This window comes from Trichosurus vulpecula, chromosome 1, assembly GCF_011100635.1.
Source record: "Trichosurus vulpecula isolate mTriVul1 chromosome 1, mTriVul1.pri, whole genome shotgun sequence".
Lineage (NCBI taxonomy): Eukaryota > Metazoa > Chordata > Mammalia > Diprotodontia > Phalangeridae > Trichosurus > Trichosurus vulpecula.
In genome coordinates, this window is record NC_050573.1 from 53,886,757 (window position 1) to 53,909,881 (window position 23,125).

The 23,125-nt window shown below is 44.3% G+C and overlaps 1 protein-coding gene across 2 annotated transcripts in view; it reads left to right on the plus strand.

Moving 5' to 3' along the window:
- Nucleotides 1-1,851: 1,851 nt before the first annotated feature.
- The window catches only part of MIER2 (MIER family member 2), a 43,257-nt gene continuing 21,983 nt past the window's right edge, over nt 1,852-23,125 (plus strand). The window contains exons 1-7 of one of the 2 annotated variants that reach the window (XM_036742180.1): nt 1,852-1,903; nt 8,174-8,261; nt 9,435-9,580; nt 11,154-11,279; nt 11,862-11,985; nt 12,654-12,745; nt 13,268-13,337. In XM_036742180.1, the coding sequence (XP_036598075.1) occupies nt 1,895-1,903; nt 8,174-8,261; nt 9,435-9,580; nt 11,154-11,279; nt 11,862-11,985; nt 12,654-12,745; nt 13,268-13,337 (655 nt within the window). In that variant the 5' untranslated portion in view covers nt 1,852-1,894. The remainder of the gene's footprint in view (nt 1,904-8,173; nt 8,262-9,434; nt 9,581-11,153; nt 11,280-11,861; nt 11,986-12,653; nt 12,746-13,267; nt 13,338-23,125) is intronic. The other variant, XM_036742247.1, reaches the window with a different exon arrangement.

Consider the following 23,125-nt stretch of genomic DNA (forward strand, 5'->3'; position numbering starts at 1 on the left):
GACCCCTGGCTCTCCTCAGTCTTCTTTGTTGGATCTTCATCCAGGTCATGTCCCCTAACCATATTCTCCTGCAGGGCTCATCTCCTGGGTCCTTGTCTCTTTTCCTTCAACACTATTTCGATTGGTGATATCATCAGCTCCCATGGATTCAATTTTCACCTCTATGTTCATAGTTCCTAAATCTACTTATCTAACCCTAACCCCTCTGCTGACCTCCAATATCATATTTCTACCATTCCTCCCCAAACTCTCCCCTCTTCCCAATCTCTCTATTACTGTTGAGGGTATCACTATCCCCCCAGTCATCCAGGCTCCCAACCCAAGTGTCATCCTCAACTCCTCATTCTCTCTCACCATCCCATAGCCAATCTGTTGCCAAAGCTTATTGATTTAATGTTGTACAGTTTCTCCTATATGACCCTTTCTCTCCTCCAACACTGACACTACCCTGGTTCAGGCCCTTATCACCTTACACATGGACTACTGCAGCAGTCTACTGATTGGCATCCCTACCATCTTTCCAATCCATCTTCCACACAGTTGCCAAAGTGATTTTCGGAAAACACAGATCCACCTCAATAAACTCCAATGGCTCTCCATCACCTCCAGGATCAAATATAAAATGTTTTGTTTGGTGTTCAAATCCTTCAGTTGTAAAGCTCAAATGAGATTGTGTAAAAGTAAAATGTTTTGCACAACTTAAAAGTGTTAGATAAATTGTGGGCCATTTTTTAAAAATTATAAACCAATAAAGAAGTACTGCCTTGGGCTAGTTTGGAAATACCAAGGAATCCCTGCCCTCAAGGAAGCATATAATTAGGTTGGTGAATCCAGTCCCAACCAGTGAAAAATTTACTCACAACACCAGCCAATGGGTTAAGTACATTTACATTTGGGGAAAGGACTCAGAAGAGTGAGAAAAAGAGATCACCGGGTTAAGTTACATTTGGAATAAGGACTGAGAAGGGAGGGCAAGAGGATAAGTGAGTTAAGTAAGCTGTATTTGGAGTGACTGAGAAGGGAGAGGAAGGGGATGTTAGAAAGGTAAAGGACTTACAAGAGTTAGACACGGAAGGGACCTTGGTCCAACCCCTCATTTTACTGATAGTGATACTGAGGGCCAATGGGGTTAAGCGACTTTGCCAGGCTCATCCAAGCAATGAGTAACAGCAGAGATTTGAACTCAGGTCCTCTAGACTCCCAGTTCCATGCCCTCTTCATTGTACCAAGATACCTTTCCCATCACATCCTCCATAGGTTTTTGAAGCAGGAATTCAACTCCCTCGATTTACAAAAAAGGAAACTGACCAAGAAAGAGAAAAGGACCAGTCCAAAGTCATTTGGTGAGTTGGAGACAGTGTAACCACTGGGCTTTTACACAATGCTTCTGTGCTCTCGGGGGTCTTTCCTTCCTCCTAAGTTAAAGCCCTCTTCCCTAACCTTAACCTAAAGACGCCCCTACCTTTTTCTTTTGAGGCCACGCCCTCTTCCTAGCCCCGCCCACCCCTTCTGCCCCTTGAGTTCTCTTGTTCTTTCTCTCTCCGCCCTTACCACATCACTTTCTCCCTAACTCTTTTTGGTCTCCAAGCCCTCCTTTTTGCCCCTTCCTGGACGGTCCCACCCTTCTTTACCCCTACCTCCCCTCCTTGTCATTCCCTTTAGGGCTCCTCCCATTCTCACCAACACATCTCCTCGTGACCCCGCCCCTTCCCCTGGCCCCTCCCCCTCTCGCTCCTTCCCTTCCCGACCCCTCCCCTCGCTCCTCCCCCCACACCTCCCTGCAAGTCCCCGCAGCCTCCCCCTGCCTCCTGATGGAGGCGGCGGCAGCCAATGAGCAGGCGGCTTCACATCCGGGGCTCCCGGCGCGGCCGTCGCCTCCCGCTCACACACGGCCATGGCGGAGGTGAGTGAACCGGGGTTGGCCGAGGACCGCCCGCCACCGCTGCTGTATCCCCCCCCCCAACCCCCCACCTCCCGGTGGCCATGGCCTCTCCTGGCCCGCACCTGACGAGACACAGATGGAGACAGGAACCGGGACGGGGGTGGGGAGGGTTTATAGCGGGGCTCGAGGACCCGAGCCGAGCCACCTCCCGCCGGGGGCCGCGCGCAGCTTTCGTCTTCCCCCCCCAACCGCCAACCGCCCCCGGCTGCCACATAGCGAGCCACGGGCCGAGCTCCGCGGCGGCGCAATAGTGAGCCGCGGGCCGGGGTGCGCATGTGCGGCGGCTGGCCTCGGCTCTGCTGGGCTGGAGGGGGGGCGGAGGAGCGGGGCGGCTGCGGGCGGCCGGGTGGGGAGGGGGTGTGGAGCGGAGTTGGGGCTGGGAATGGGAGGGGGGCGGAATGCTAGGGGAGCTGGAGGGGAAAAGGGGGCGGTACGCGCCTACCCGGCGCTTGCAAACTTTGCGGAGCTAGCTGTTGGTGCGTTGAGGCTCAGCGTCCCGGTGGAACGGGTGTGTGTGTGGGTGGATTTTTTTTGGGGGGGGGGGGACCGGGAATCGCTGGGATCTTCTTTTCCCTCTTCACCGCGTCCCCGCACCCCCCATCTCCCCAGCTCTTGCTCTGCGGCTCTCCAGGTGACGCTCAGCTCATCTTAGCGCCGCGGCTCGTTTGCAAACTTTGCTGAGCGCGCCCCGCGCTGTTTGCGCCGGAGAAGGAGTGTTCCTTCAGGGTCCAGCTAGGCGGTCTATTGGCCGGGTGCGGCGGGGCTGGGCGGGGCTCTCCCGGGTTTTTGCGAAGGAGTTGCACGGGGTAGGGTGGGGTGGGGTGGGAATGTTTTGCTGCGCTGCATTACTCTCCTTGCGTGTTGCGCGAGCGCGGCTGCTTCGTGGACCTGGGAGCTTTGCGCTTTGCTGCAGCGGAGGCGCTTGGGTTGCTCCTCCACCCGCGGGGTGGTTTAGAAACTTTTGCATAGGCCGTTACCCTTGAATCTGGGTCCTAGGTAAGGCTTTACAGCAAATGCGGGAGGTGGGGAAAGGGAAGAAAGAGGGCTTTTGGATCGGAGATCCTAAAAAAAGGCAGCGCTGGAAAAAACCTTAGAGAGGGAAGCGATTGCCAAAGTTCCCACTGTGAGTCAGAGGCTGGGACCAGGACTAAAAGCCAAATCTGCTTACCCCTTCCCACCTCTTTCCCCCGGCCCAGGGCTCTTTCCACTTCACCTTACTGCTTCTCTCTCACTAGAAAAGCAGGTTTTTAGGGGACCCTAGGTGATGACAGAGATGAGCAGTGCAGGTTGTAATATTATTCCTAAAGACTCAGTGGTTAACGTGTTGTGTTGTATTAAAGCTGTCTGGGTAAGAGGGGCTTATATGTGCCCTGCAAAGTGACATTTAAGTATTGCTCATGGCCTGGGTTGTTTTCTTGGCAAAACCTGAAGGATAGGTGTCCTCCTGTTGAACGTTTGGGTACAGATTGAAGTCATTAACTTCAATAGAGGAGAAAGTAATAAACTGATTTGGGGTAGTCATTTTGTTGTACCAGAGCCAGTGAGGCAATCCCGGGTAATTTCTGGTGGCCGCCTGCTCTGCCCCTGGATCCACCACCAAGTTAATTCATTCAAGTTTCCGTACATTCATCAGGCTTTAAGCATCTACTGTTTGCCAGTCACTGGGGATACAAAGTAGCTTCTACACAGCTGTACTTTGCTCCCAAGAAACTTAAAATCTAATGGAGAAGGACATTGACAATGACTTAGTCGGAAAGGAGTGAAATGGCAGATATTGCCACTTGGGAGCTTCAGAGAGGGGTTCAAGAAGGAAGTTTCACGATTTTGACAGGTGACTTAGTGGCCCAGGGAAGACCTCCCAGGAAAAGGAAAACGTGAGAAAAGGTGGAGAAACACGAAATTTAGGGACATGCCTGAGTACAACCAGTAGTGCACTGTGCTCCAGCCAAACTGGGACCAGAGAGAGGAGAAAGATAAGGCCAAAAAGGTGGGGTGTATTTAGATTGAAGATGACCATCTGAAGAATTTAGATTTATTCTTTAGTCAGTGGGAAGTATTTGAGGATTTTGAGTGATGGCTTCTTGCTTCTCTTTCTCTTTTTCCTAAGCCTTGGCCTAATGGGTATAGACCAGCTAGTGTAAATCAGTTCCTGAAGGAATTGTAACTATAGCCTCATCATCTCTTGACTAATTTATTTAAAAAAAAAAAAAAGGAATGATTGGTTTAGGGTTATCACTTGATATTTGCAAAAAAGGATCTATCAGGAATATTGTCACTTAGTTCCTGCCAGGCATTTTGGGTTGTGTGTAATCTTCCTGACAATCTAGTTGGTGTTTAGAGGAGGAGGAATGATTTTGCAAAGTGACCTCCATAACAGTGAATGGCCAGTAATACAAGAGCATGGTTGATTCCTAGTCAGAGGTCTATGAAGGATAGGTTCCCCCAGACCTTTCTGCCCAGTGTGCCACTGTAGGCCTCTCTGCCAGTGATTCTCTGGGGAAGCTTAGTTTTTCCAGAAGGAGGGCATCCAGACTTTGAGCACCACCAGTGAGAAGCATGCATTCCCTGGCTTTCTGGTCCTAGAAATGGCCATAAATCCATCTGCTATTGGAAGCGTCTTCATCAGTTTTACTAGCTGGGCAGGGCAATACTGTCAACCTCATGGGAAAATTAAAGTGATTTACATCAGAGACCATCAGCAGACAATTCCATCAGGAGCAACAACTTTGCCCTGTTATTAAAGCATGGTTGAATCAGGGAAGGTTCAACCATGGGGGGTGGGGAATCTTTGTTCTCTCTGCCAACATTTTGTACCTCTTTGCCTTGCCCTGTCCGCCTGCATTTTTTCAGTCACCAAGTGTTTGAGTTCTTTCTTCATGCTGGCTCTGCTAGGTAAGGGGCTTGGGAGGCAAGGAGGGACATAGGAATGCAAGAGAAACGCAAGATCCCTACTCGTGAATGGACTACAGTCTGATTGGAGAGACAAGATATGATTAAGATACGCAATACACTATGAGATCTGACTTCCCAAGTGTTATGAATGACTTTTAAAACAACTACACCAAGACTTTCCAGTGTCTTAATTATGTCCAAGTAGTTCCCTTGGTGTTGCTGTACCCCAAGTCAGTTATAGAGGAATTCAGCATTACCATGTCCTCTACTTCCTTGAGGTATGGCACTTTGTGGGTATCCCAAACAACCTGACTCTTATCTTGTGCTCTTGTGTCACAAGCAGGTGTTAACAGAATATTCATAACAGTGCCATGGTTACAAAGAGACTATTTGACCCCAGCCCCCAAAAAGAGAGATTGAAGAGAAACCAAGGCACTAAAGCAGGCAGGCTGCCCTGGGGAAAGGATCTACAGCAGCTACTGTAGAGAGCACAGGATTGCATAGGAGCCCTACATGGAAAACCTTGGTAAGATGAGATGGCTCAGAGGAAGAAGGTACATCCTGAGAGCAGGCTTTGGCTAAACTGCCAGTACCTAATGTTTGCCTGGCACATCGAAAGGTTAACTAGATGCTTGTTGAAGGCTTGGATCCAGCAGTTTCTTTAAATTGTATTTTTCTTTTGTTATTGTCATAAAACCAACCTCCAGGCTGTGGGGACCCTTGGGTTCACAAAGGCAGTTGGTTGCTTCCCGGAGTATTAAGTAGAGATTATTTCCCATAGATTCTGAACCAGGTAAGAATGTTGTTGCCCAAAGATAAGTTGGGCATTTAGGGCCACTGGTACCCTAGCCCTTAAATCACAGCTGGAATTGTTTTCACAGCCAGTCTAGAAGCTCCAGGAAAATCAGTCTTGTGACTTTTATCTAAGATATCAATTCATCAGCAAGCATTTATTAAGCCCCTTCAATTTGCTAGGTTTTGGCAATGCAGAGACAAAAATGAACTAATCCTTGCCCTCGAGGGACTTACATTCTGTGGGTGAAAACAAACATATGCAAGGATATGTAATATATCCTTGGATATAAAAGTAATGGTGGAGGGGAACTGCTGAGAGCTTTGGGAAAGCTTCATGTAGAAAAAAGCATTGAGATGAGCTTGGAAGGAAACTAGAGATTCTGAGATTATTTTAAAGGATCCTGAAATTATTTTCAAATATTTTAATGAGGAATGGGAAGGGTGTGAGATCTTTATTATAACCACCTGAGGAGTTCCCAAAAACCTAAGTGCTTTTTGTTCTATCTCCTTTTGCAATTTGTACAACATTCACCTAACATTTATATTGCACTTGACCTATAGGGCAAGTTAGTGGTAGAGTTGAGAACGTCATCTGACTCCTACTTTACTCTTTTATGGCTTGTTTCTTCCAATATTTTAGAGTGGTGGTATGGTTCTGGACTTAGGAGTCAGGAAGATCCCTGTTCATATCTCCTTTGAGATACTAGCCCTGTGAACCTGGACAAGTCACTTAATCTCTGAGATCCTTCCAGCTCTTAAATCTACAACCCTATTTATTTTCATACAACATACACATTCTCAGCTCTTTCTGCGTTGTTGTCCAGATTTAGTTCCAAATGACATTATTTCTAAAATTCATATGTGCTTGCAAAGCAAAGATTGGCCAGCATTGAAACTACGCAGAAGACAAAATACCAGGCCTTCAAAACAGCTCCCAAAGGCAGTTTCAAGCAGTGGCAACATTGTTGGAATCAGTTCCAAAGTTTTGAAAAATTCTAATTGGGGGGCACCGTGGGGGAAGGGGGTTAGCATGTGTGGAGCCAGGGTCACTAAAGAGGCTGGCCTGCTTTTAGAGCAGAGACTAGATAGGAAAAGTGAGGGAGAAGATTAAATAACTTGTCTGATGTCATAAGATGGGGAGAAAGAAGAGACTCCCTCATTCTCAGTGGAGATTGGTTGTAACAAGTGTTATTTTTCATGATGAAAGACTTATAGAGGCAGCAAGGTGGTACAGTGGATAGAGAATTGAGCCTGGAGTTAGGAAAACCTGAATTAAAATCCATCTTCAAGACAGTGGTTGTGTAATCCATGGCAACTCACTTCACCTCTATATGCCTCAGTTTCCTCATCTGTAAAATGGGATAATAATATCTACCTCTCAGATTTGCTTGAAGGGTCAAATGTAGATGATATTTATAAAGTGCTCAGCACAGTGTCTGCCACATAATAGGTGCTTAATAAATCCTTTTTTTCCCCTTCCTCTCCCTCCCCCTGGAAGTTGGCTACCTACTGTATTTTACTGCATAGTCGTTGCAGATTTTATGGCAAATTTTTCCTGTGGGGGGGGGGGGGAGGTGACCATTATGTGAAGTTTTTAAAAAAGTGCCAGTATTACTTAAAAATCATTTATTACTAAACTGTCTTGTTGGCAGATGAACTGTACAGTTTAGCTAGCAGGGGAAGATGCCAGGCTTACCATATTAGGTGACTTACTTGTGACAGCATCGCCTGTCCACCCTCTCCCCTTGCGACTACAGCTCTTCATTGGGTTGAGTAACAATAGTGTTAGTACTGCAGTGCTCTAAACAAAACACACAAGTGGACTTTGGGAAATATACTGACAGTGTATGTGTGCTGAGAATTTTAGGCTCTCTACTCAGAGGTAAATGCATATCCGTATGGCACTGGTGAATACATTGCTGCTCTGTTTACCTTTTCAGCGGTATGACAAACAGATGATTACTTGATGAAAGGTTACAAACCAATTTTTGGACTGCAAAAAATTTATTCAGTGAAATATGGTAGAAGGGAGTTAAGCACCAAAAAGCCTTCCTTTTCTTTTACATAGTTTAGCATCTCTTGCTCTTTCTATTGTATAGCCTTTGGTATAAAAGGCAGGTTCCTTCCTAGGTCCAGCCTGGGATGATTTAGTTTCTGATAGGCCAAAAAGTCTGCATGCTAAGGACTAAGGTCATCTCCCCTCTAATATGATCCCATGGCATGATGAGGTCCTTGTGCTATAGTTGGGCTGCTAGCACACTTGTGGAAATGTACGTTCTGATTTTTGTCCCTTCAATGGCTGAATCACCAGTGCAGTCATATTGCTAAAGTGTCCGTGACCAAGTCACTGAAGCTCTTGGTTCATTTAGACTTCACAGTCTGGCAACAGTTTTCCCAGAGTCCAAAGTAAATGGTGAGAGGGGAAATGAGGGAGGTGGAATATGACTATCAAGAAGTCTCTGGGCAGGAATGGGGCATGAGGAAGTAGGGAACAATTTCTGGCAGACCATCATGTGATCCATTGGTGTCTGTTTCCTTCCGTAGGCCTCGGCGGGGAGGCAGAGCCCGCGGGTGGTCTCCTACCCAGCTCACAGCCTATGCCCCGGGGAGCCCGGCCTGCAGACAGCAGCAGGTATTTGCCCTCAAGTTTTCATGGCTTCCTTCTCTGCTTCCAGCCACGGGCATGGGCACCCTGGCACTTGACTGCCAAGGCCGAGGCCAGTCCCCTCCTCCATTTGTCACCTGACAGCTGGGTCTCTAACTTCAGTGCTGTTTGTTTGTTTTGGGACAAGCTGGTGAGTGGAGACTGCCCAGGGCTCAGGCAGGACCCACCCACCCCTTGCTTCTCCCTCTAGGTCAGTGAGAACCCAGAGCAGAGAATACTGGGTTCTGGCTCAGGTTCTCTGCTCTTTACTAGCAAACAGCTTTCTTTGGCCTCATGGCTTGCTTGACCAAACAAGGGGGCAAAAGGGGAGCTTGGTCATAAGATTTTTTCAACTCAAGTTAGGAAACATGATGGCAGAAGCCGTTGTAGTGCAGTTGACAGCCCTTTATAAGACTGGTGTCAAGGGATAAGACTCAAACCTCTTTCATAGGTTAGATCCAGCCCTTAAATGATTGATTTGATCTGTGGTTTATGCAAATCTGTGCAATACCAAGTGGTATTAGAGAGCTCAACTTAAAGATTCCTTGAGCTAAAAGTAAGGCAGTGTGGGCAGTACTGGGGCCTAGATTGGCCTTTCTGGGGAGTAGTGTTGGTTAAGGAAGAGGCTGGCAGGCAGTCTGTCGAAAATGAAGTTATTTATAAAAATAATGTTTTTCTGTTATTCCAACAGATTTCTAAGACTCTTTCCCAGTTGCCTTAATGGTTTTAGTTTTTCCCATCTTTCCTAGTACCTAATACTAGAAAAGCTAGGTATATTTTCTTGGAGTCATTCATGTTGATATGCTAGAATTAAACTCAATATATATTAAGGACCTCTGTGGCTGCAGGGGAACATTCAAAGATGAGTAAGACATGGACCCTTGCCTTAGGGAACTTGAGTTTAATAGGGTAGATACCAGAACATTATTCAGATTAGAACAAGTACATGAGAAGAGTACAAATTACTGTGAAATCAAATGATGGAGGAGTCACTTCCAGTTGAGGGAACAGAGACTACTTTATGAGGGGAGGCTACATTTGAGCTTGGCCTTTGAAAGGGTAGGTAGGATGGCAAAAGGCAGAGCTGGGGATGGGGGAAGCAGGTATTGAACAGCTGTCCTACAAGTCAGGGAAACTCATTCAGATTGGTATCCCCCACAGTTGTGTCCATGGGCTCCGATGACCACCGTTTCAGCCTGTCAGAGATCTTGTCCCAAAACTACGGTATCCAAGAAGAACAGGAAGGTGAAACACAGGACAAAGAAAAGTCACTAGAAGAACTGGAGAAAAGCTTCAACACATCTCAGGTACACAGTGATGGAGCAGGACAGGCTAGAAAAAACCCTGTCTGGGTCAGCCTCTAATCCATCCCAGTAGCCTCACCTCCTCACTGTGAGGATGAGGACAGCATAATCTGATTTGGGATTCCTTGGCATGTTTTCAGCACCTGGGAATAAGAGTGAAAATGTTCAATAGTTGAAACCCTCATTTGGTTTTTTTCATGAGAAATAAGATATTCCACTTTGAAAAGAGTCCTTGGGGGATTGACCAGATTTCTTTTACCCTGCCCTGAAGATAAAAGATTCAATTCATCCTACCAAAATGCCTTAGGGCAGTAGGCCAGTAACACCAATGATTGGAATCCCCAACCCCAATCCAGAGCTGTTTCCTTCTAGTGTTCCTAGAGTCGTAACCACAGCCTTTCTGGGGAAGGTAGCCTTCTGAGCCATCAAGGGTGGGGTGGCAGGTTGCTCAGGAAACTGACACGCCATCCTCTTTCCAAAGGATACTAGGACCCAATCCCTCCAGAGACTGTGGAGCATGGTCCTAGAATCTTGGAAGTTAACATTATGGACAGTAACCCATGTCCTCCAAACCATCCTTTGGTGTTGTTTTTTAGAGATAGGCTGCTGGGCTTATAGAACAATGGGGATTGCGCCAGGAGGATGTTTTATACATCCTTTCTCCCCATGCCTCAACGTTTCTTTAAATTGGGTTCAACAAAACCTTTTTTATTCAGCCTTTCATAACTGTTTTGACTTCTTTCCACTCCCTACCTCCCTTATTTCTCCAATTGTTTCTGAGGAGGAAACAAGACCCATGGAAATATATAAAAATCTGAAGTTGTAGAGTGAAAAATTTTATCAGCTCCATCATCTGTTACAAGGTGCATTAAAAACACTAGTTTGTGTAACATATGTTACAGCTTGTCTTTGTACTACATTTTACTGTTTTGAAGTGCTCCAGTATCTTTTTGCATCCCTGGAGTAAGCAGCGTGGAGATTTATTATTCCTAACACAAGAGGTAACTGAGTCTCAGAACAGTTACAAGCAAATTTATACTGCTCTTAAGTGACAGAGCTGGAGTGCAAACCTAAGGTAACAGATTTCTGGTCTGTTACATCCCTTTATGCTCAGCACAACCTTATCAAGATGTGGCACACTCACCATAGGAAGCTCTTGGGGAGTTAGAAAGCAACATTCAAAAGGTGTCTGTTGAAGGCCTACAAAGTGTCCACTACAGTTGAGTGCAGGTCCATATTCTTGAGGATCTTGGTCTCATTTGAGAAAGAATGCATATACTGTGAAACAAATAGACAGTAAAACAGTATAACAAAGCAATAATTGTCTGTTCCTACATAGTGAGTACTGATCGCTGAGGATCGATGTTTTAAGGAATGTTCCTGAAGAAGATGTCCCCTGAAGAATAGGGAGGTTTGGGATAAATGTACCTGATTGTCTGCATGTGTCCAGCTCACCTTAGTAGGTTTCTTTATCCTGGGTTTTCCTCTTCAATTCCAGCTCATGAGTAAAGCTCATAGGGATTGGTCTTGGGCCTCCCAGTCCCCCTTGGTGATGTTTTGTCATCTTCTCCCTTAGAGCAGCGACATGCCGTTTGAAGAACTGCTTGCACTCTATGGCTATGAAGCATCAGATCCAATTTCGGAGCAAGAGAGTGAGGGAAATGACATTGCCCCCAACCTCCCAGATATGACCCTGGATAAGGTAAGGGAGAACTGTAGAACAGAGACAGATCACTTGGAAAGATTGCAAACTGGTGTGGAAACTAGGTTGACCTTGTTCTTCATATCAAGGCAGTTTTTCGTTTGACTAACCTTGTAAATCCTGTTCAAAACGTAAGATTGTAAAATTAACAAAGTCTGTCTCTTGCTAATATTTTCAGCATAAACTCTCACCTTGGGTGAGTGTCAGTCTGCAAATCTGGTTTAGATTGATTAATTGATAAAATTTGCCTTGGCCCTGGGGAATGTTAGATAAGAAGTGAGGCCAGAAGGAAGATTGGTTAAGGGAAGAGGAACGCAGAGATTTTTCTAGAACATCATGACCTGTGGACCTCAGGTAGTTGGATCCAGGGGAGATCCAGGGATCCAGAGGAGATTATCTAGGAGGCCCATTTGTGGGACTATCTTGAAGAGAATTCCCTGGGGGGGGGGGGGGATTAATGAGATTGAGGGAGCAGTGGTGGGGGTGGGTGGGCCCTAAGCCTTATAGTACCTGGGAAAAACATTTGCTTCATTCTGGACCTTAAGTTTGAAAAAAAAATGTTTTTCACTTTCTTGTTAAAAGGAACAAATAGCGAAGGATTTGCTTTCAGGGGAAGAAGAAGAGGAGACACAGTCATCAGCTGATGACCTGACCCCATCTGTCACTTCCCATGATGCATCGGACCTGTTCCCCAACCAGGCCAGCTGTAGGTTTTACTACTGATGTCAATTGAGAGTTTTGATAAATATCAAGGGTGGATCACAGCTTCACCCCAAACAGATGTACATGCCAAGAGTTGAACTTCAATTCAGCTCCTCTGCCCACCAGTTTGAGCCTCTTTTGGGGGTGAGGCAAGGTTTTGGGGGGCAATTGGGGAGAACCCCTCAAGAGTTAACCCCTGCCCCTTGGTGATCTCCAAGGGATGTTGCTCATGTACCTTGGTTTTCTTTTTCCCCAGGTCAGAATCACATAGTTAGAATCCAGTGCAGCCATTTATGTAGTGTCTGTGTCTCTCTCCCTCCCTACCCCCCTTTCCCCCGCCTCACCCGTCCCTCCTCCCCCTTGATAGCTAGGGGTTTAGGGTGTGATGGAAAGAGCATTGGCCATGGAGACTCAGGTCTTCTGAGTCTCCCACTTAGCTTTGTGTTCTTGGACAAATCAGTCGCCATCTCAAAACCTTAGTTCTCATGAACAAAATGAGGAAGATTTTTGCACTCCTAAACTCACAATGTAGAAAAATATGTGCAGCTTTTTGTTTCTAGAGGTGTGAGCTGCCATTCTTTATTATTTATGGTCCCATCCGTAGCATAGAGCAGAGCAGTGCTGCAGCAAAGTCGTAACTGCCCATGTGTTACTGTTTTCCTCTTCCCAAAGCACATTTCCTTGCTGATGAAGACAAAGAGCCTTGTTTTTCTTCCTCGTCTGACTCGGAAGAAGACTCTCTGCCCTCCAATGAGTGTAAGAAAGTGAGTGATCCATAGAGGGCTCTTTGAGGTGGGAGGTGGGATGGGAGCCTAAGAGAACCCCAGGCCCACATCAACAGACCCCAGCATTGCTGAGAATCACTTTGTGGGGGAACATGGGGGCTTAGCATAAGGGAAAGAGGATTGGAACCTGGCTCTGCCGCTTACGGATTCTGTCACCTCGGGAAGTCAATCTACTTCTTTGAGTCTGTTTCCTCCCTCCTCTGTGAAATGGTGATAATAGTAGATAGAACATCAAAAGCTTGGTTATCTTCAGAAAAAGGATAGTTTCTACTACCCAAGTCATTTGGATGATGCTGGGTAGGTAACCACAACAGGAACCAACAAAGATACATACCTGGGAGGACCTACCCACAGACAGAATTGACCTGCATGCACTTGTGGAGAAAGCAAACAGGATGCTTGGGAAATAGCTACCCAGACCATATGCATGCTGGGAGCCCCATGAATGCCCCTTTGTGCCCTGTTATTGTGGGTAATTCTTCTGGTATATTGACTTTTCAGGAGATCATGATTGGACCTCAGTATCAGGCTATTATTCCTGCCCTCCACTCAAACAGACACAGTGAAAAAGGTAAGCAATATTAGGTTCTGGAGGCCTTTGAACCAGGTGGAATTATAAGATGGGAAAGACAAGGAAGGAAGATTAAATTTTCCCTTGTCTGCGCCATCTGAGGGTAAACAGATGCATCTGTAAGTCAACAAATCCATTCATTCAACAGATACTCCTAAAGCATATACTCTGTAAGTTCCATGGTCATATCTTTGTGTCTTCCCTAATGCCTAAACGGTGCTCTGTACACAGTAAGTACTTAACATTTGAATGAATGAATGCCTTCAAAGGCAGCTGGTAGATAGAACATTGGGCCTGGAGTGAGGAAGACCTGGGTTCAGATTCAGCCTTGGGGAGCTAAGTGGTGAAGTAGTAAGTGGAAGCTAAGCAAATCCATCCTCAAATACCTACTAGCTGTGTGACCCTGAGCAGGTCACTTAACCCCAATTGCGCCTTCCCTCCTCCCCCCCACCCCCAAAAAAAAGGAATCCAGCCTTTGATACTTCATAGCTATGTAACCCTGGGCAAGTCACTTCACCTCTGTCTCTATTTCCTCCTCTATAAAATGGAGATAATAATAACACCTACCCCCAAGGTGGTTGTGAGGACCACGTGAGTTAATAATTGTAAACTTCTTGGTCCCTACAGTGCTTGACAAATAAGAGGTGCTTAATAAGGACATCCTTCCTTCAGCAACGTTCATTTTATTAGAAAAAGAAAATGAATAACCATAGGTGACAGAACGTTGGAAGGTATGGCGCAGGCTGTATTGTATAATAGGAATTTAGAAGGAAAAAGTTAAGAGTCTAGAACTAGTTTAGGGCTGGGGAGGGAGATCTTTATGGTGGAGGACTTGACCTGATCAGGGGCTTAGAAAGAGGATAGAATTAGTAGTGGTGTGGAAGCAAAAAGGAGTCTGTCTCTTCAGAGGGACCATGAAAAGACCTATCCAAGAAGAACCAAGCCCAGAGGAGTGTATTGTCAAAGAAGTGAATCCTGGCTGTGCCTCTCCCCAGCCACTTAGGGTCCCCGATGGAAGATTATTGTGACTTGGAGGGAAGATTGAGTAGAGAAGCTTTTTTGTGATGGAATGGATGAGTTGAAAGCCAGTTCTCTGCTGTCAGCTGAGTAAGCTAGGAATGCAGACAATTTCAGACTAATAAGTACAGTGTAGGAAGCAAAGAAAAAATGGAAGACAGACATTGCAGGTGTGCAGTGAAATCTTAGAAGTTGTGTTGAGGCTCACAAATCTGTCATAGATCTTGGGGAGCACCATAAGGCAACTTTATTTTACTCTATGGCCGGCATAGCAGGGCAATTGGAGAAGAACAAATATAAACAGTGGAGTTGGGTGTGCCTATTTACTGTTTTCATGTGGGAGTCCCTCTTCAGGATGACTGGTTATAGGAGGCTGGCTTCAATGTGGGAGTCATTCATGACAGAAGAATGTCTGTCTCTTTACTTCCACCTTCTCCCCATTGAAGCTTTTCTTTTAGCCTTACTCAGTGATATCAACCTCCAGTAGCCCCAGAAATAGAATTAACACTCAGGATCCTCAGAGTAGGAGGCAGGGGAGCAGCCATAGGATGACAGAGAGCTCAAGTCATGTACTTGGAGATCAGCAGGACAAGGAAAAACTAAGAAGACCATGGCTTTAGAAATTAACCCTTGGATATGGTTGGCAATCTGGGATGAGATGCCTAAGTCAGAAGATTGGGGGACAGGGTCTAGTTCAGAGGTGTCAACTATATAGGCTACCTTCCACCACACTCTCTAGTATTGCCTGAACCTGATTAAAATATATTTGGGAAATATTACACAAAATAAAAATACAGTAGAACATAGTTAATGTTAATATGTGGTTTTCTAATTGAACATACAGCCTGCAGGGATCCTATGTATGGTTTATGATTTGAAAGCAGGCTAGTACATTTACTCTGTGGTTTCTTTTTCCATTAATTCTAGCGGGGCAAAGAGGTCCAGGTCAGGAGTTGCATGATGGGTGTGTGTTCAGACTTGGTATTCATTTCAGACCTGATGATCCTGGCAGCAAATAAAGTATAGGGGTTCACAAGACCCAGGGAAGACTCTTGCAGTGGGGCAGAGAATTTTTTTCTCCATAGATGGGGCTTTGATATAAACCTAGAATTCTGGTTGGAAGTTGCTGCCAAGGTTACCAGGTAGTTAGAACTTCTGATAGCTATTGATGATTGAGATCCATTTCGTTAGCTCCTGGTTGTGGTTAGCACAGTCTCATCTATTAGTTGAAGATCTCTTAGGTATGGAAGTGACTGGAAGTCTGGCTGGTTTTCATATACAGCATGAGACGAGAGTCTCTTCGGTTTGCTATGTTTTCTGTTCCCTTTTAGTGAGCAGAAAAGAAGGAACAGAGCTTAAGCCCCCAAAGTCCAGTCTTAGCACAAATATTGGCTAGATTCTTAAGAATTCCGTGTTGTTATTCTGTTGCCCTTTGTAGACTCAAGATAATACAGGCCATAAGAATGCTACAAAATCTTTCAGGCCTTGAAATTTCCTTTACCATTTGTTATGGGTAACTGTCACTACTGCTAAAAAGAGATGCCCTATCTGGGTATAAATTCTTTTAAAAATTTCATAGTAGCTGCAAGTTCACAAACTAGCAAACAATTACGAATACATATTCAGTGAACCTGTCATTAGAAAAACTGTATAATCAGTCTGTATATTTGCGTCTTATCCTCCTGAGTTCAAATCCAGCCTCAAACACTTAGTAGCTGTGTGACCCTGGGCAAGTCACCTAACCCTGTTTGCTTTAGTTTCCTAATCTGTAAAATAAGCTGGAGAAGTAAATAGCAAACCACTCCAGTATCTTTGCCAAGAAAACACCAAATGGGGTCACAAAGAGTTGGACACAACTGAAAAATGACTGAGCCACAAATATTTGCAGATTTTATGCTTTAGGGGATCCTCATGGATGGGCAGTGAGGTGTTCTGCCTTTTTAGGTTTTTCAGTTTACCTCAGAGATAAGGTAGCTTGAACAGCACTGTTGGGCTTACAAAAGAAAATTTAAAGAAATTAATGTCCTAAGTGGCACAGTAGAGAAAGGGGCTAGGCCTGGAGTCAGGAAGACCTGAACTCACATGTGGCCTCAGAGACTTAACTAGCTATATTGCCCTGGGAAAATCATTGAACCCTGTTTGCCTCAGTTTCCTCACTTATAAAATGGGGATAATAATAGCGCCCACCTCCCAGATATGTCACGAGGATGAAATGAGATATTATTAGTAAAGTGCTTAGCATGATGCCTGGCACATAGTAGGGGTTATATAAATGCTAGTTTCCCTCCTTGCCATTGTTTCATGTGGATGGCATGTAACTTATTTTTATTTTATGCAAGAAATATCTCCAGAGAATACAGATGATGGAGGGAGTCATAGAGGACCATTGAAAGTGTGGTTTTAAAGTGTAAAGTTTAGTTTTGATGGAAGCATTGGACAAGGGTGCCCTTAAATCAGGACAGATTCTTAGAGTTCATCATGCTAGCTGATGGGACTCAGGTTCACCTGCTATTTTACTTTAATAGCCTTCATACCCCCTCACCCGAATGCTTGAGTTTAGGGGATCACTTTAGCTCTGGTATGAACAACATCTGGGAACTGACTGAAGCCACTCACTGTGGATTTAGGGAGACATCTTAAGACATTTGAAGTGTGTTGCAATGAGGAATGTACTGAAAGAGGGAGACAGTGGTACATGAAGTTTGAGCTGAAGTGTCATGTATGATCTGTGGGATAAGACTCCCTTACCTGTTTGATCAAGGATTAGAGTCTGGGAATAATTGGGAATGACCAAGTCGTAAATTCATGTTGTTTTCATGCGATAGCCAGAGCTGTCATCGAATAGGCAGGAGATTTTATCATTCAGGGTGGCTAAATGGAACAAAGGGGGAGAACAAGTCAAGGTACTCTTATGCTGTTCACTGCTGTTACCCCAAACATCCCAGCAACCCACGTCCATGGGGAACAGTGCTCAGCTAGTACTTCTAAGTGACAGTTGGCATTTTTCCAAAACTTCCATCATGTATGCTGATGTGTCAGCATAAACATTTTAACCTGGATCAACTTGAGATCGTAATAAATAAATGAAATCTATAGTCCCCAGAGATTCCGCCTAACACAATGAGTCCCTCTGCTGATGATTTAGAGCAGGATTTAGTTAGTTCTGTTGGCATTAATAATACAAGATATTTGGATTGTTTTTTAAAATTAATTTTTTTGATCAGCAAAAAATCTTTCTTACCCTCCTACCTCACCCCACTTCCCTCACTTGAGAACTAAAGAAAAACAAAAACCTGTTACAAACATCTGTAGTCAATCAAAACAAATCTCCACATTGGCCACCTCACAGCTCAGTCTGGGGGCCTGTAAGTTTTCAGTGCTTCCAAAGGGATATGACCTGAAGAGCCATCTGTTTACTGCCCTCCTTGTCAGAGCTCTAAGAGTTCCTGACCCAGGTTTGGGTCTTTCGTGTTTTGTGTGTTTAGGGTTTAGTAGATGACTGCTGGACTCAGTCACTATTAGCCTGCTGAGAGGGTGTCCAGGCTCAGAGCTGCTAAATTACTTGACTGCCCTTTGGTTTTCATCTTCTGCTCTGATTATTTGGTTGTGGGTTTAGAACTGAATCCTCACTTTGCTCTTGGCCTCTGAGCCACACATATGACCTTTTAGAACTTGTCGAGGTAGGGCCTTTGTGACTTCAGCTGCTCCTCTGTACCCAGGAACTGTGACCCAGACCTGGGTAGTGGGCAACAGAGCTACTAAATAGCACCCGCGCCTGTTCCCTGTACAAGTACATAAATACCTTGGAATCCTCTCTGGTTCAGATGTTCACTCCCATTAGTATTCCTAAGCATGGGGCTGTTTCCTGCTACTGCAACCTTACTGCTGTGCTCCTGGCCAGCTTCCACCTGGGTCTTCTTAAGCTGCCCTGGGCTGGAAGAATGACTCACTGTTAATTTTTCTTTGCTTTCCTAATAAGAATTTGGTCTATCCTGCTTTCTAGGTCAGGGCAGTCTGCCCTGCAGTGCAATTTATGGGGCCCGCCTACAAGCATAAAAATTTACATAAATGCTTTAGTAAACAATGGCGAATCAAAATATATTGTCTATTGTTTCAATAAAAACCTAAGATTGGACAGCCCTGTTCTAGGTCATTATGGAGTAATAAAGTAAAAATGTTACCTCTCACTCCACTAACTTGACTCAGTTCCCTTCCCCCCCTCCCCACTGACCACATTCCACCTCCCTACCGGCCCGAATGTCTCTCATTCAATTTTTTGTGTCCTTCACCTCTTTATCAGCAGGTGGGTATGTTTCATCATCAGTCCTCTGGAATTGTGGCTGGTAATTACCCTAATCAGAATTCCCAGTTCTTATAAAGTTGTTTGTATTTACCATATTACTGTAATTGTAAAAATTAATCCTGTTTCGGCTCACTTCGCTCTGCATCAATTCATACAAGTTTTCCCAGGTTTCTTTGATTTTATCCTCTTCCTCATTTCGTGAATAATAATAATGTTTCATTGCATTTCTATACCACCACTTGCTTTGCCATTGCTCAATTGATGGGAACCCTAGATTCCTGTTCTTTGCCACTTCAAAAAGAGCTATATTTTTTGTATATCCTCAGTTTGTTTGGTTTAGGACTAGTCCTTTCTTTAATCTACTGTCCCTATAATTCTCCTTTTCTTTCCTATTTTCACATCGAGTGAGGTGTATTTCTGTGCCCAAATGTTGTGTGTGTATGTATGCGTGTATATGTGTATGTATCCTTCTTTGGACTAGTTCACACAGAGTGAGATTGAAGTGTCAGCTACTCACTCCCCTTAGCCCTTTCTCCTTGTTTCTGTAGATTTTACTCTTGAATCTTGATTATGTGAGATAACTTTCACTATAACCTTCCTTTCCCTTCCTCCCTCCTTCCCCCCTCCCCCCCCCACTCCCAGTCTCTCCACCTCTTTGTTTTCATTCTTAAGATTATTAAGATGTAATAGAACTACAAACTACTCCCAGGCCTTGTCTGTTGGTGAGCACTTTATCCTTGTTGAGTTCCTGTTGTTATTCCTCTTTACCTTTGTATGTTTCGCAGCTCCTGTGTTTGAACTTGAAAGTTTCTACCCAGCTCTGGTCTTTTCATCAGGAATGTTTGAAAGTCCTTTATTTCATAGAAGGTCCATCTTTTCCCCTTAGACACTTTAGAGTTTCTTAGGTTTGCTCAGTTTTGCTGGGTAAATTCTTCTTGGCTATAAGCCCATATCTTTTGCCTTCTGGAACATCTTCCAACCTCTCCACTTCTTTATAGTGGTGACTGCTAAATCATGTGTGATCCTGAATCTGGCTCCTACGTACTTGATTTCTTTCTTTTTCTTTGACCTAGAAGCTCTAGATTTTGGTTATGACATCCTGGGAATTTTGGGATTTATTTCAGGAAGTGACCATTGGATTCTTTCTATTCCTGCTTTGCCCTTTGGTTCTAAGATATCTGGGCAGTTTTCTTTTAAGACTTCTCAAAATAATGTATCTAAGCTCCTTTTTTGGTCATGGCATTCAATGATTCTTAGATCTTTTTCTCTTCTGTCTGTTTTTGCTATGATACCTTATTTTTTTCTATTTTTCCCCCCAGTCTTTTGACTGTGTTTCAGTATTTCTTACTGTCTTGTTTCATGGAGTCATTTGGCTTCTGTTTGTTTCATTCTAATTTTCAAGGAGTTTGATGCTTGGCCCAAGTTTCATACTTATGCTGAGCTGCTAACTTCTTTCCAATTCTTTCTTCCATATCTGTCATTTTGTTGAGGGGGGAGAAGAAACCCAGGGATGCAGGGATCCCAAACCAAAGTTCCCAGGGCGAGGCTGCCTGGAATGAATTCACGGATGCAAGCAGTCTTTAAGTCAATGAGGCAAAGATTTATTATGCTTTATGTAAATAAAGTGGGCAAGAGTTCTTAGGGAACCTGCAACATAAAGAGGTGCAGGGGGAATCTTTATAGAAGCTAATAGGGAATAAAGAAGGGGGACATGTCAGTTAGGTGTTTGGAGGTGGGATTAGGGAGTGGTTCTTAAAGGAACATGCACATTTAGTATCTACTGCACAGGTGTATTACCCAGAGTTCTCTAGGAAATAGCCCACAGAGGGGTTACTGGGGGTGTGGTCTTTACTGTCAAATGTCACCAAGTTCACTGTCGGTCAGGGCTAAAGGGGAATAGTTTCTCATCTAGTGTCTTGTTAGACAAAATACTATGTCTGGGATACATGTTAGAAAAGTCAGTGAATAGTAAATATGGTTATGACTGAGTGTACAGTCTGTTATCAGCGTCCGGAAATCAATCTACAATTGGGCATAGCTGTTTACTGAGGAAGAAGCAGAGATAAGTTAGGTCATGCTGCCCTTTAGCTAGAGAGAGACAGCCTGGTTCAGAATTATGTTTTGAGAACTAGATGTGTTTGTGAGAACTGGATGTGTTTTGGAATTGGGGTTCAGGCACAGGCATCCAAAGCAGAGGCTATTAGAATTTAGGGTCCAAGCACAAACTCCTCATCAATTTCTTTTCCATTTTTTCTTTGAGTGTTCTCATTTCGTTGACAAAAATATTTTTTAATTCTTTCTAACTCTTGATTTATTTCTTCCAGGAATTCCTGTTGAATTTATACCCAAGCTGTGTTTTTCCCTGAGGTTTTTGCTCATAGATGTTTCAGCATCATTCTCTTCTTCTAGGTGTGTGTCTTGAGCCACCCTAACATCACAATAGCTCTTTATGATGGGATTATTTTTCATTTGTTCTTTCTTTCAACCAACTCCCTGACTTTGGACTCAGTGTTAGGACTGGGCTTTGTATCAATTCTGGAGGGAAGGCCTAGTCTGGTCCTGTTGCTCTTTTGTTCAGGTGCTATTCAGAAACAGGCTGGGGACCTGCAAGCTTTTGTTTCCAGAATGGTCTGATCCAGAACAAAGTCTGATTGCTGCCCCCAGTCTCAGTTCTGCAAATTCTTGACTTGAGTTTGGGTCTGAGCAACAGTAGATGCTGCTGAACTCAGCCACTCAGCCACTTGGAAAGTTCTCGTGGTTCAGTGACAAAATTATAGCGTCTCCTTGGTCTGCGATTCCTGCTGTGGTTATTCCTCTGCAGGCTGGGCTAGACTCTGGGAATGAGATCCTGTTCTGCTGCAGCTTGCTTCTGAACTTACTCATTTCTCAGTAGATAGCGCAGGGTCTTCCTACTTGGGAATGCAACCCCTGGTTGCAACCATAGGTTCTCAGTCTTCCACACTAGATCTGTGACCCAGAACTGGAAAGTGAGTGACAGACCTGTCAATAAGCAGCTATGCCCATCGTGGTGCCCTGTATGAGTCTGAGACCTCCTCTTGCCCTCATGCACAGCCTTTTCCTTAGGCACTGGGTACTCCAGGAGTGCCATGCTCCAGCCAGATCCCTTCCCCAATGTCAGTAGACCTGTCTGCCGTTGCTGACATGGGTGCAACAAATGACTTGTTGACTTTTTTCTGGATTTCTCCATCAAAATTTGGTCTGGTGCATTTTTTATGTCTGTTGGGAGGAGTTTTGCACTACTTCTTGCTGTACCACCACCTTGATTCCCCATCTAAAGGTTGTTTTCCAGGTGTAACACAATACATGATAGTACAGTATCAATTCATAATAGGTTTCAAAGCAAACATCAGTGGTAAACATAAAAATTAAATAATGACAGATATTGCAAAGGAGTGATATGGCTCATTTAAAACCAGAAAGGCGCTTGTTAAGATGAGCAAACATTAGAAAACTTAATGTTTCTGAAGTTGTAGGGGTCTGCATTGGTTTTTTTTTTTTTATCGGATTGCCAGCATAATCGTTTACTGCATGACCTTGGAAAAGTCACTTCCCTCTGGGCCTCAGTTTTCTGTTTTAATGTCAGTCTTTAGAGAGGTAAGAGTGTTTTAAAGTTGGGAATCTATGAATCCAAGGTTGAAGACCTAGATGAATGACGGTGTTGGTAGATGGGATGCCCATCGAGGCTTTTCTCTCTCAGGTGATGTCTTTCTTCTTAAGCTGCACGGAATAGAGATTCTGGGCCCTGGGGATGAATGTCTTTAACACACATCGTTAAGCTGTCATAACAGGTTGAAAGCTTACCAGTCATAAAGGTGAACTGGTATTTCATTATTTTGATCCATTATGTGATGAACAGATAGGTCCAGCATTTACAGTATCGTTGAATTAATTAGTGAAGGAGATTTTGGCATATCTCAGTCCATTTGCAGTTTGTGCTATGCGTAATACAGAAAAAATACATACCATTTTTAATTTTGCAAAGTACTTTACGTACATTATCTTACTTGATACAACAGCCCTGTAAGGTAAACATTGTTATCAATCCCATTTTACAGGTGAAGAAACAGCCTCAGGCTAAATGACTTGCCTAGGGTCACATAGCAACAAAAATGTTTGAGGCAGGATTTGAACCCAGTTATTCCTAATTCCAAGTCCAGTGCTATAACTCGTCACACTGTGGCACTAGGATGGAAAAGGAATTGGGTAACAAGAAAGATAAAAGTTTAGTAAGGGAAGGGAAAAAAAGTTGAATATGGCTGATAGGTGCTTACTAAGGTAAGAAAGAGATTGACAGATCAGGAGATGAAGCAATTTGCCATAGCGTTTCACCAGGAGAGCTACTCTGAAGAATGACTAAAAATATTAAGGGCCTCCCTTCCAGAAGTGTGGAAAGCAGGCACTTTCTAATTGAAAAATGAAAAGTGACCTGAATAGAATAGATGGTGTT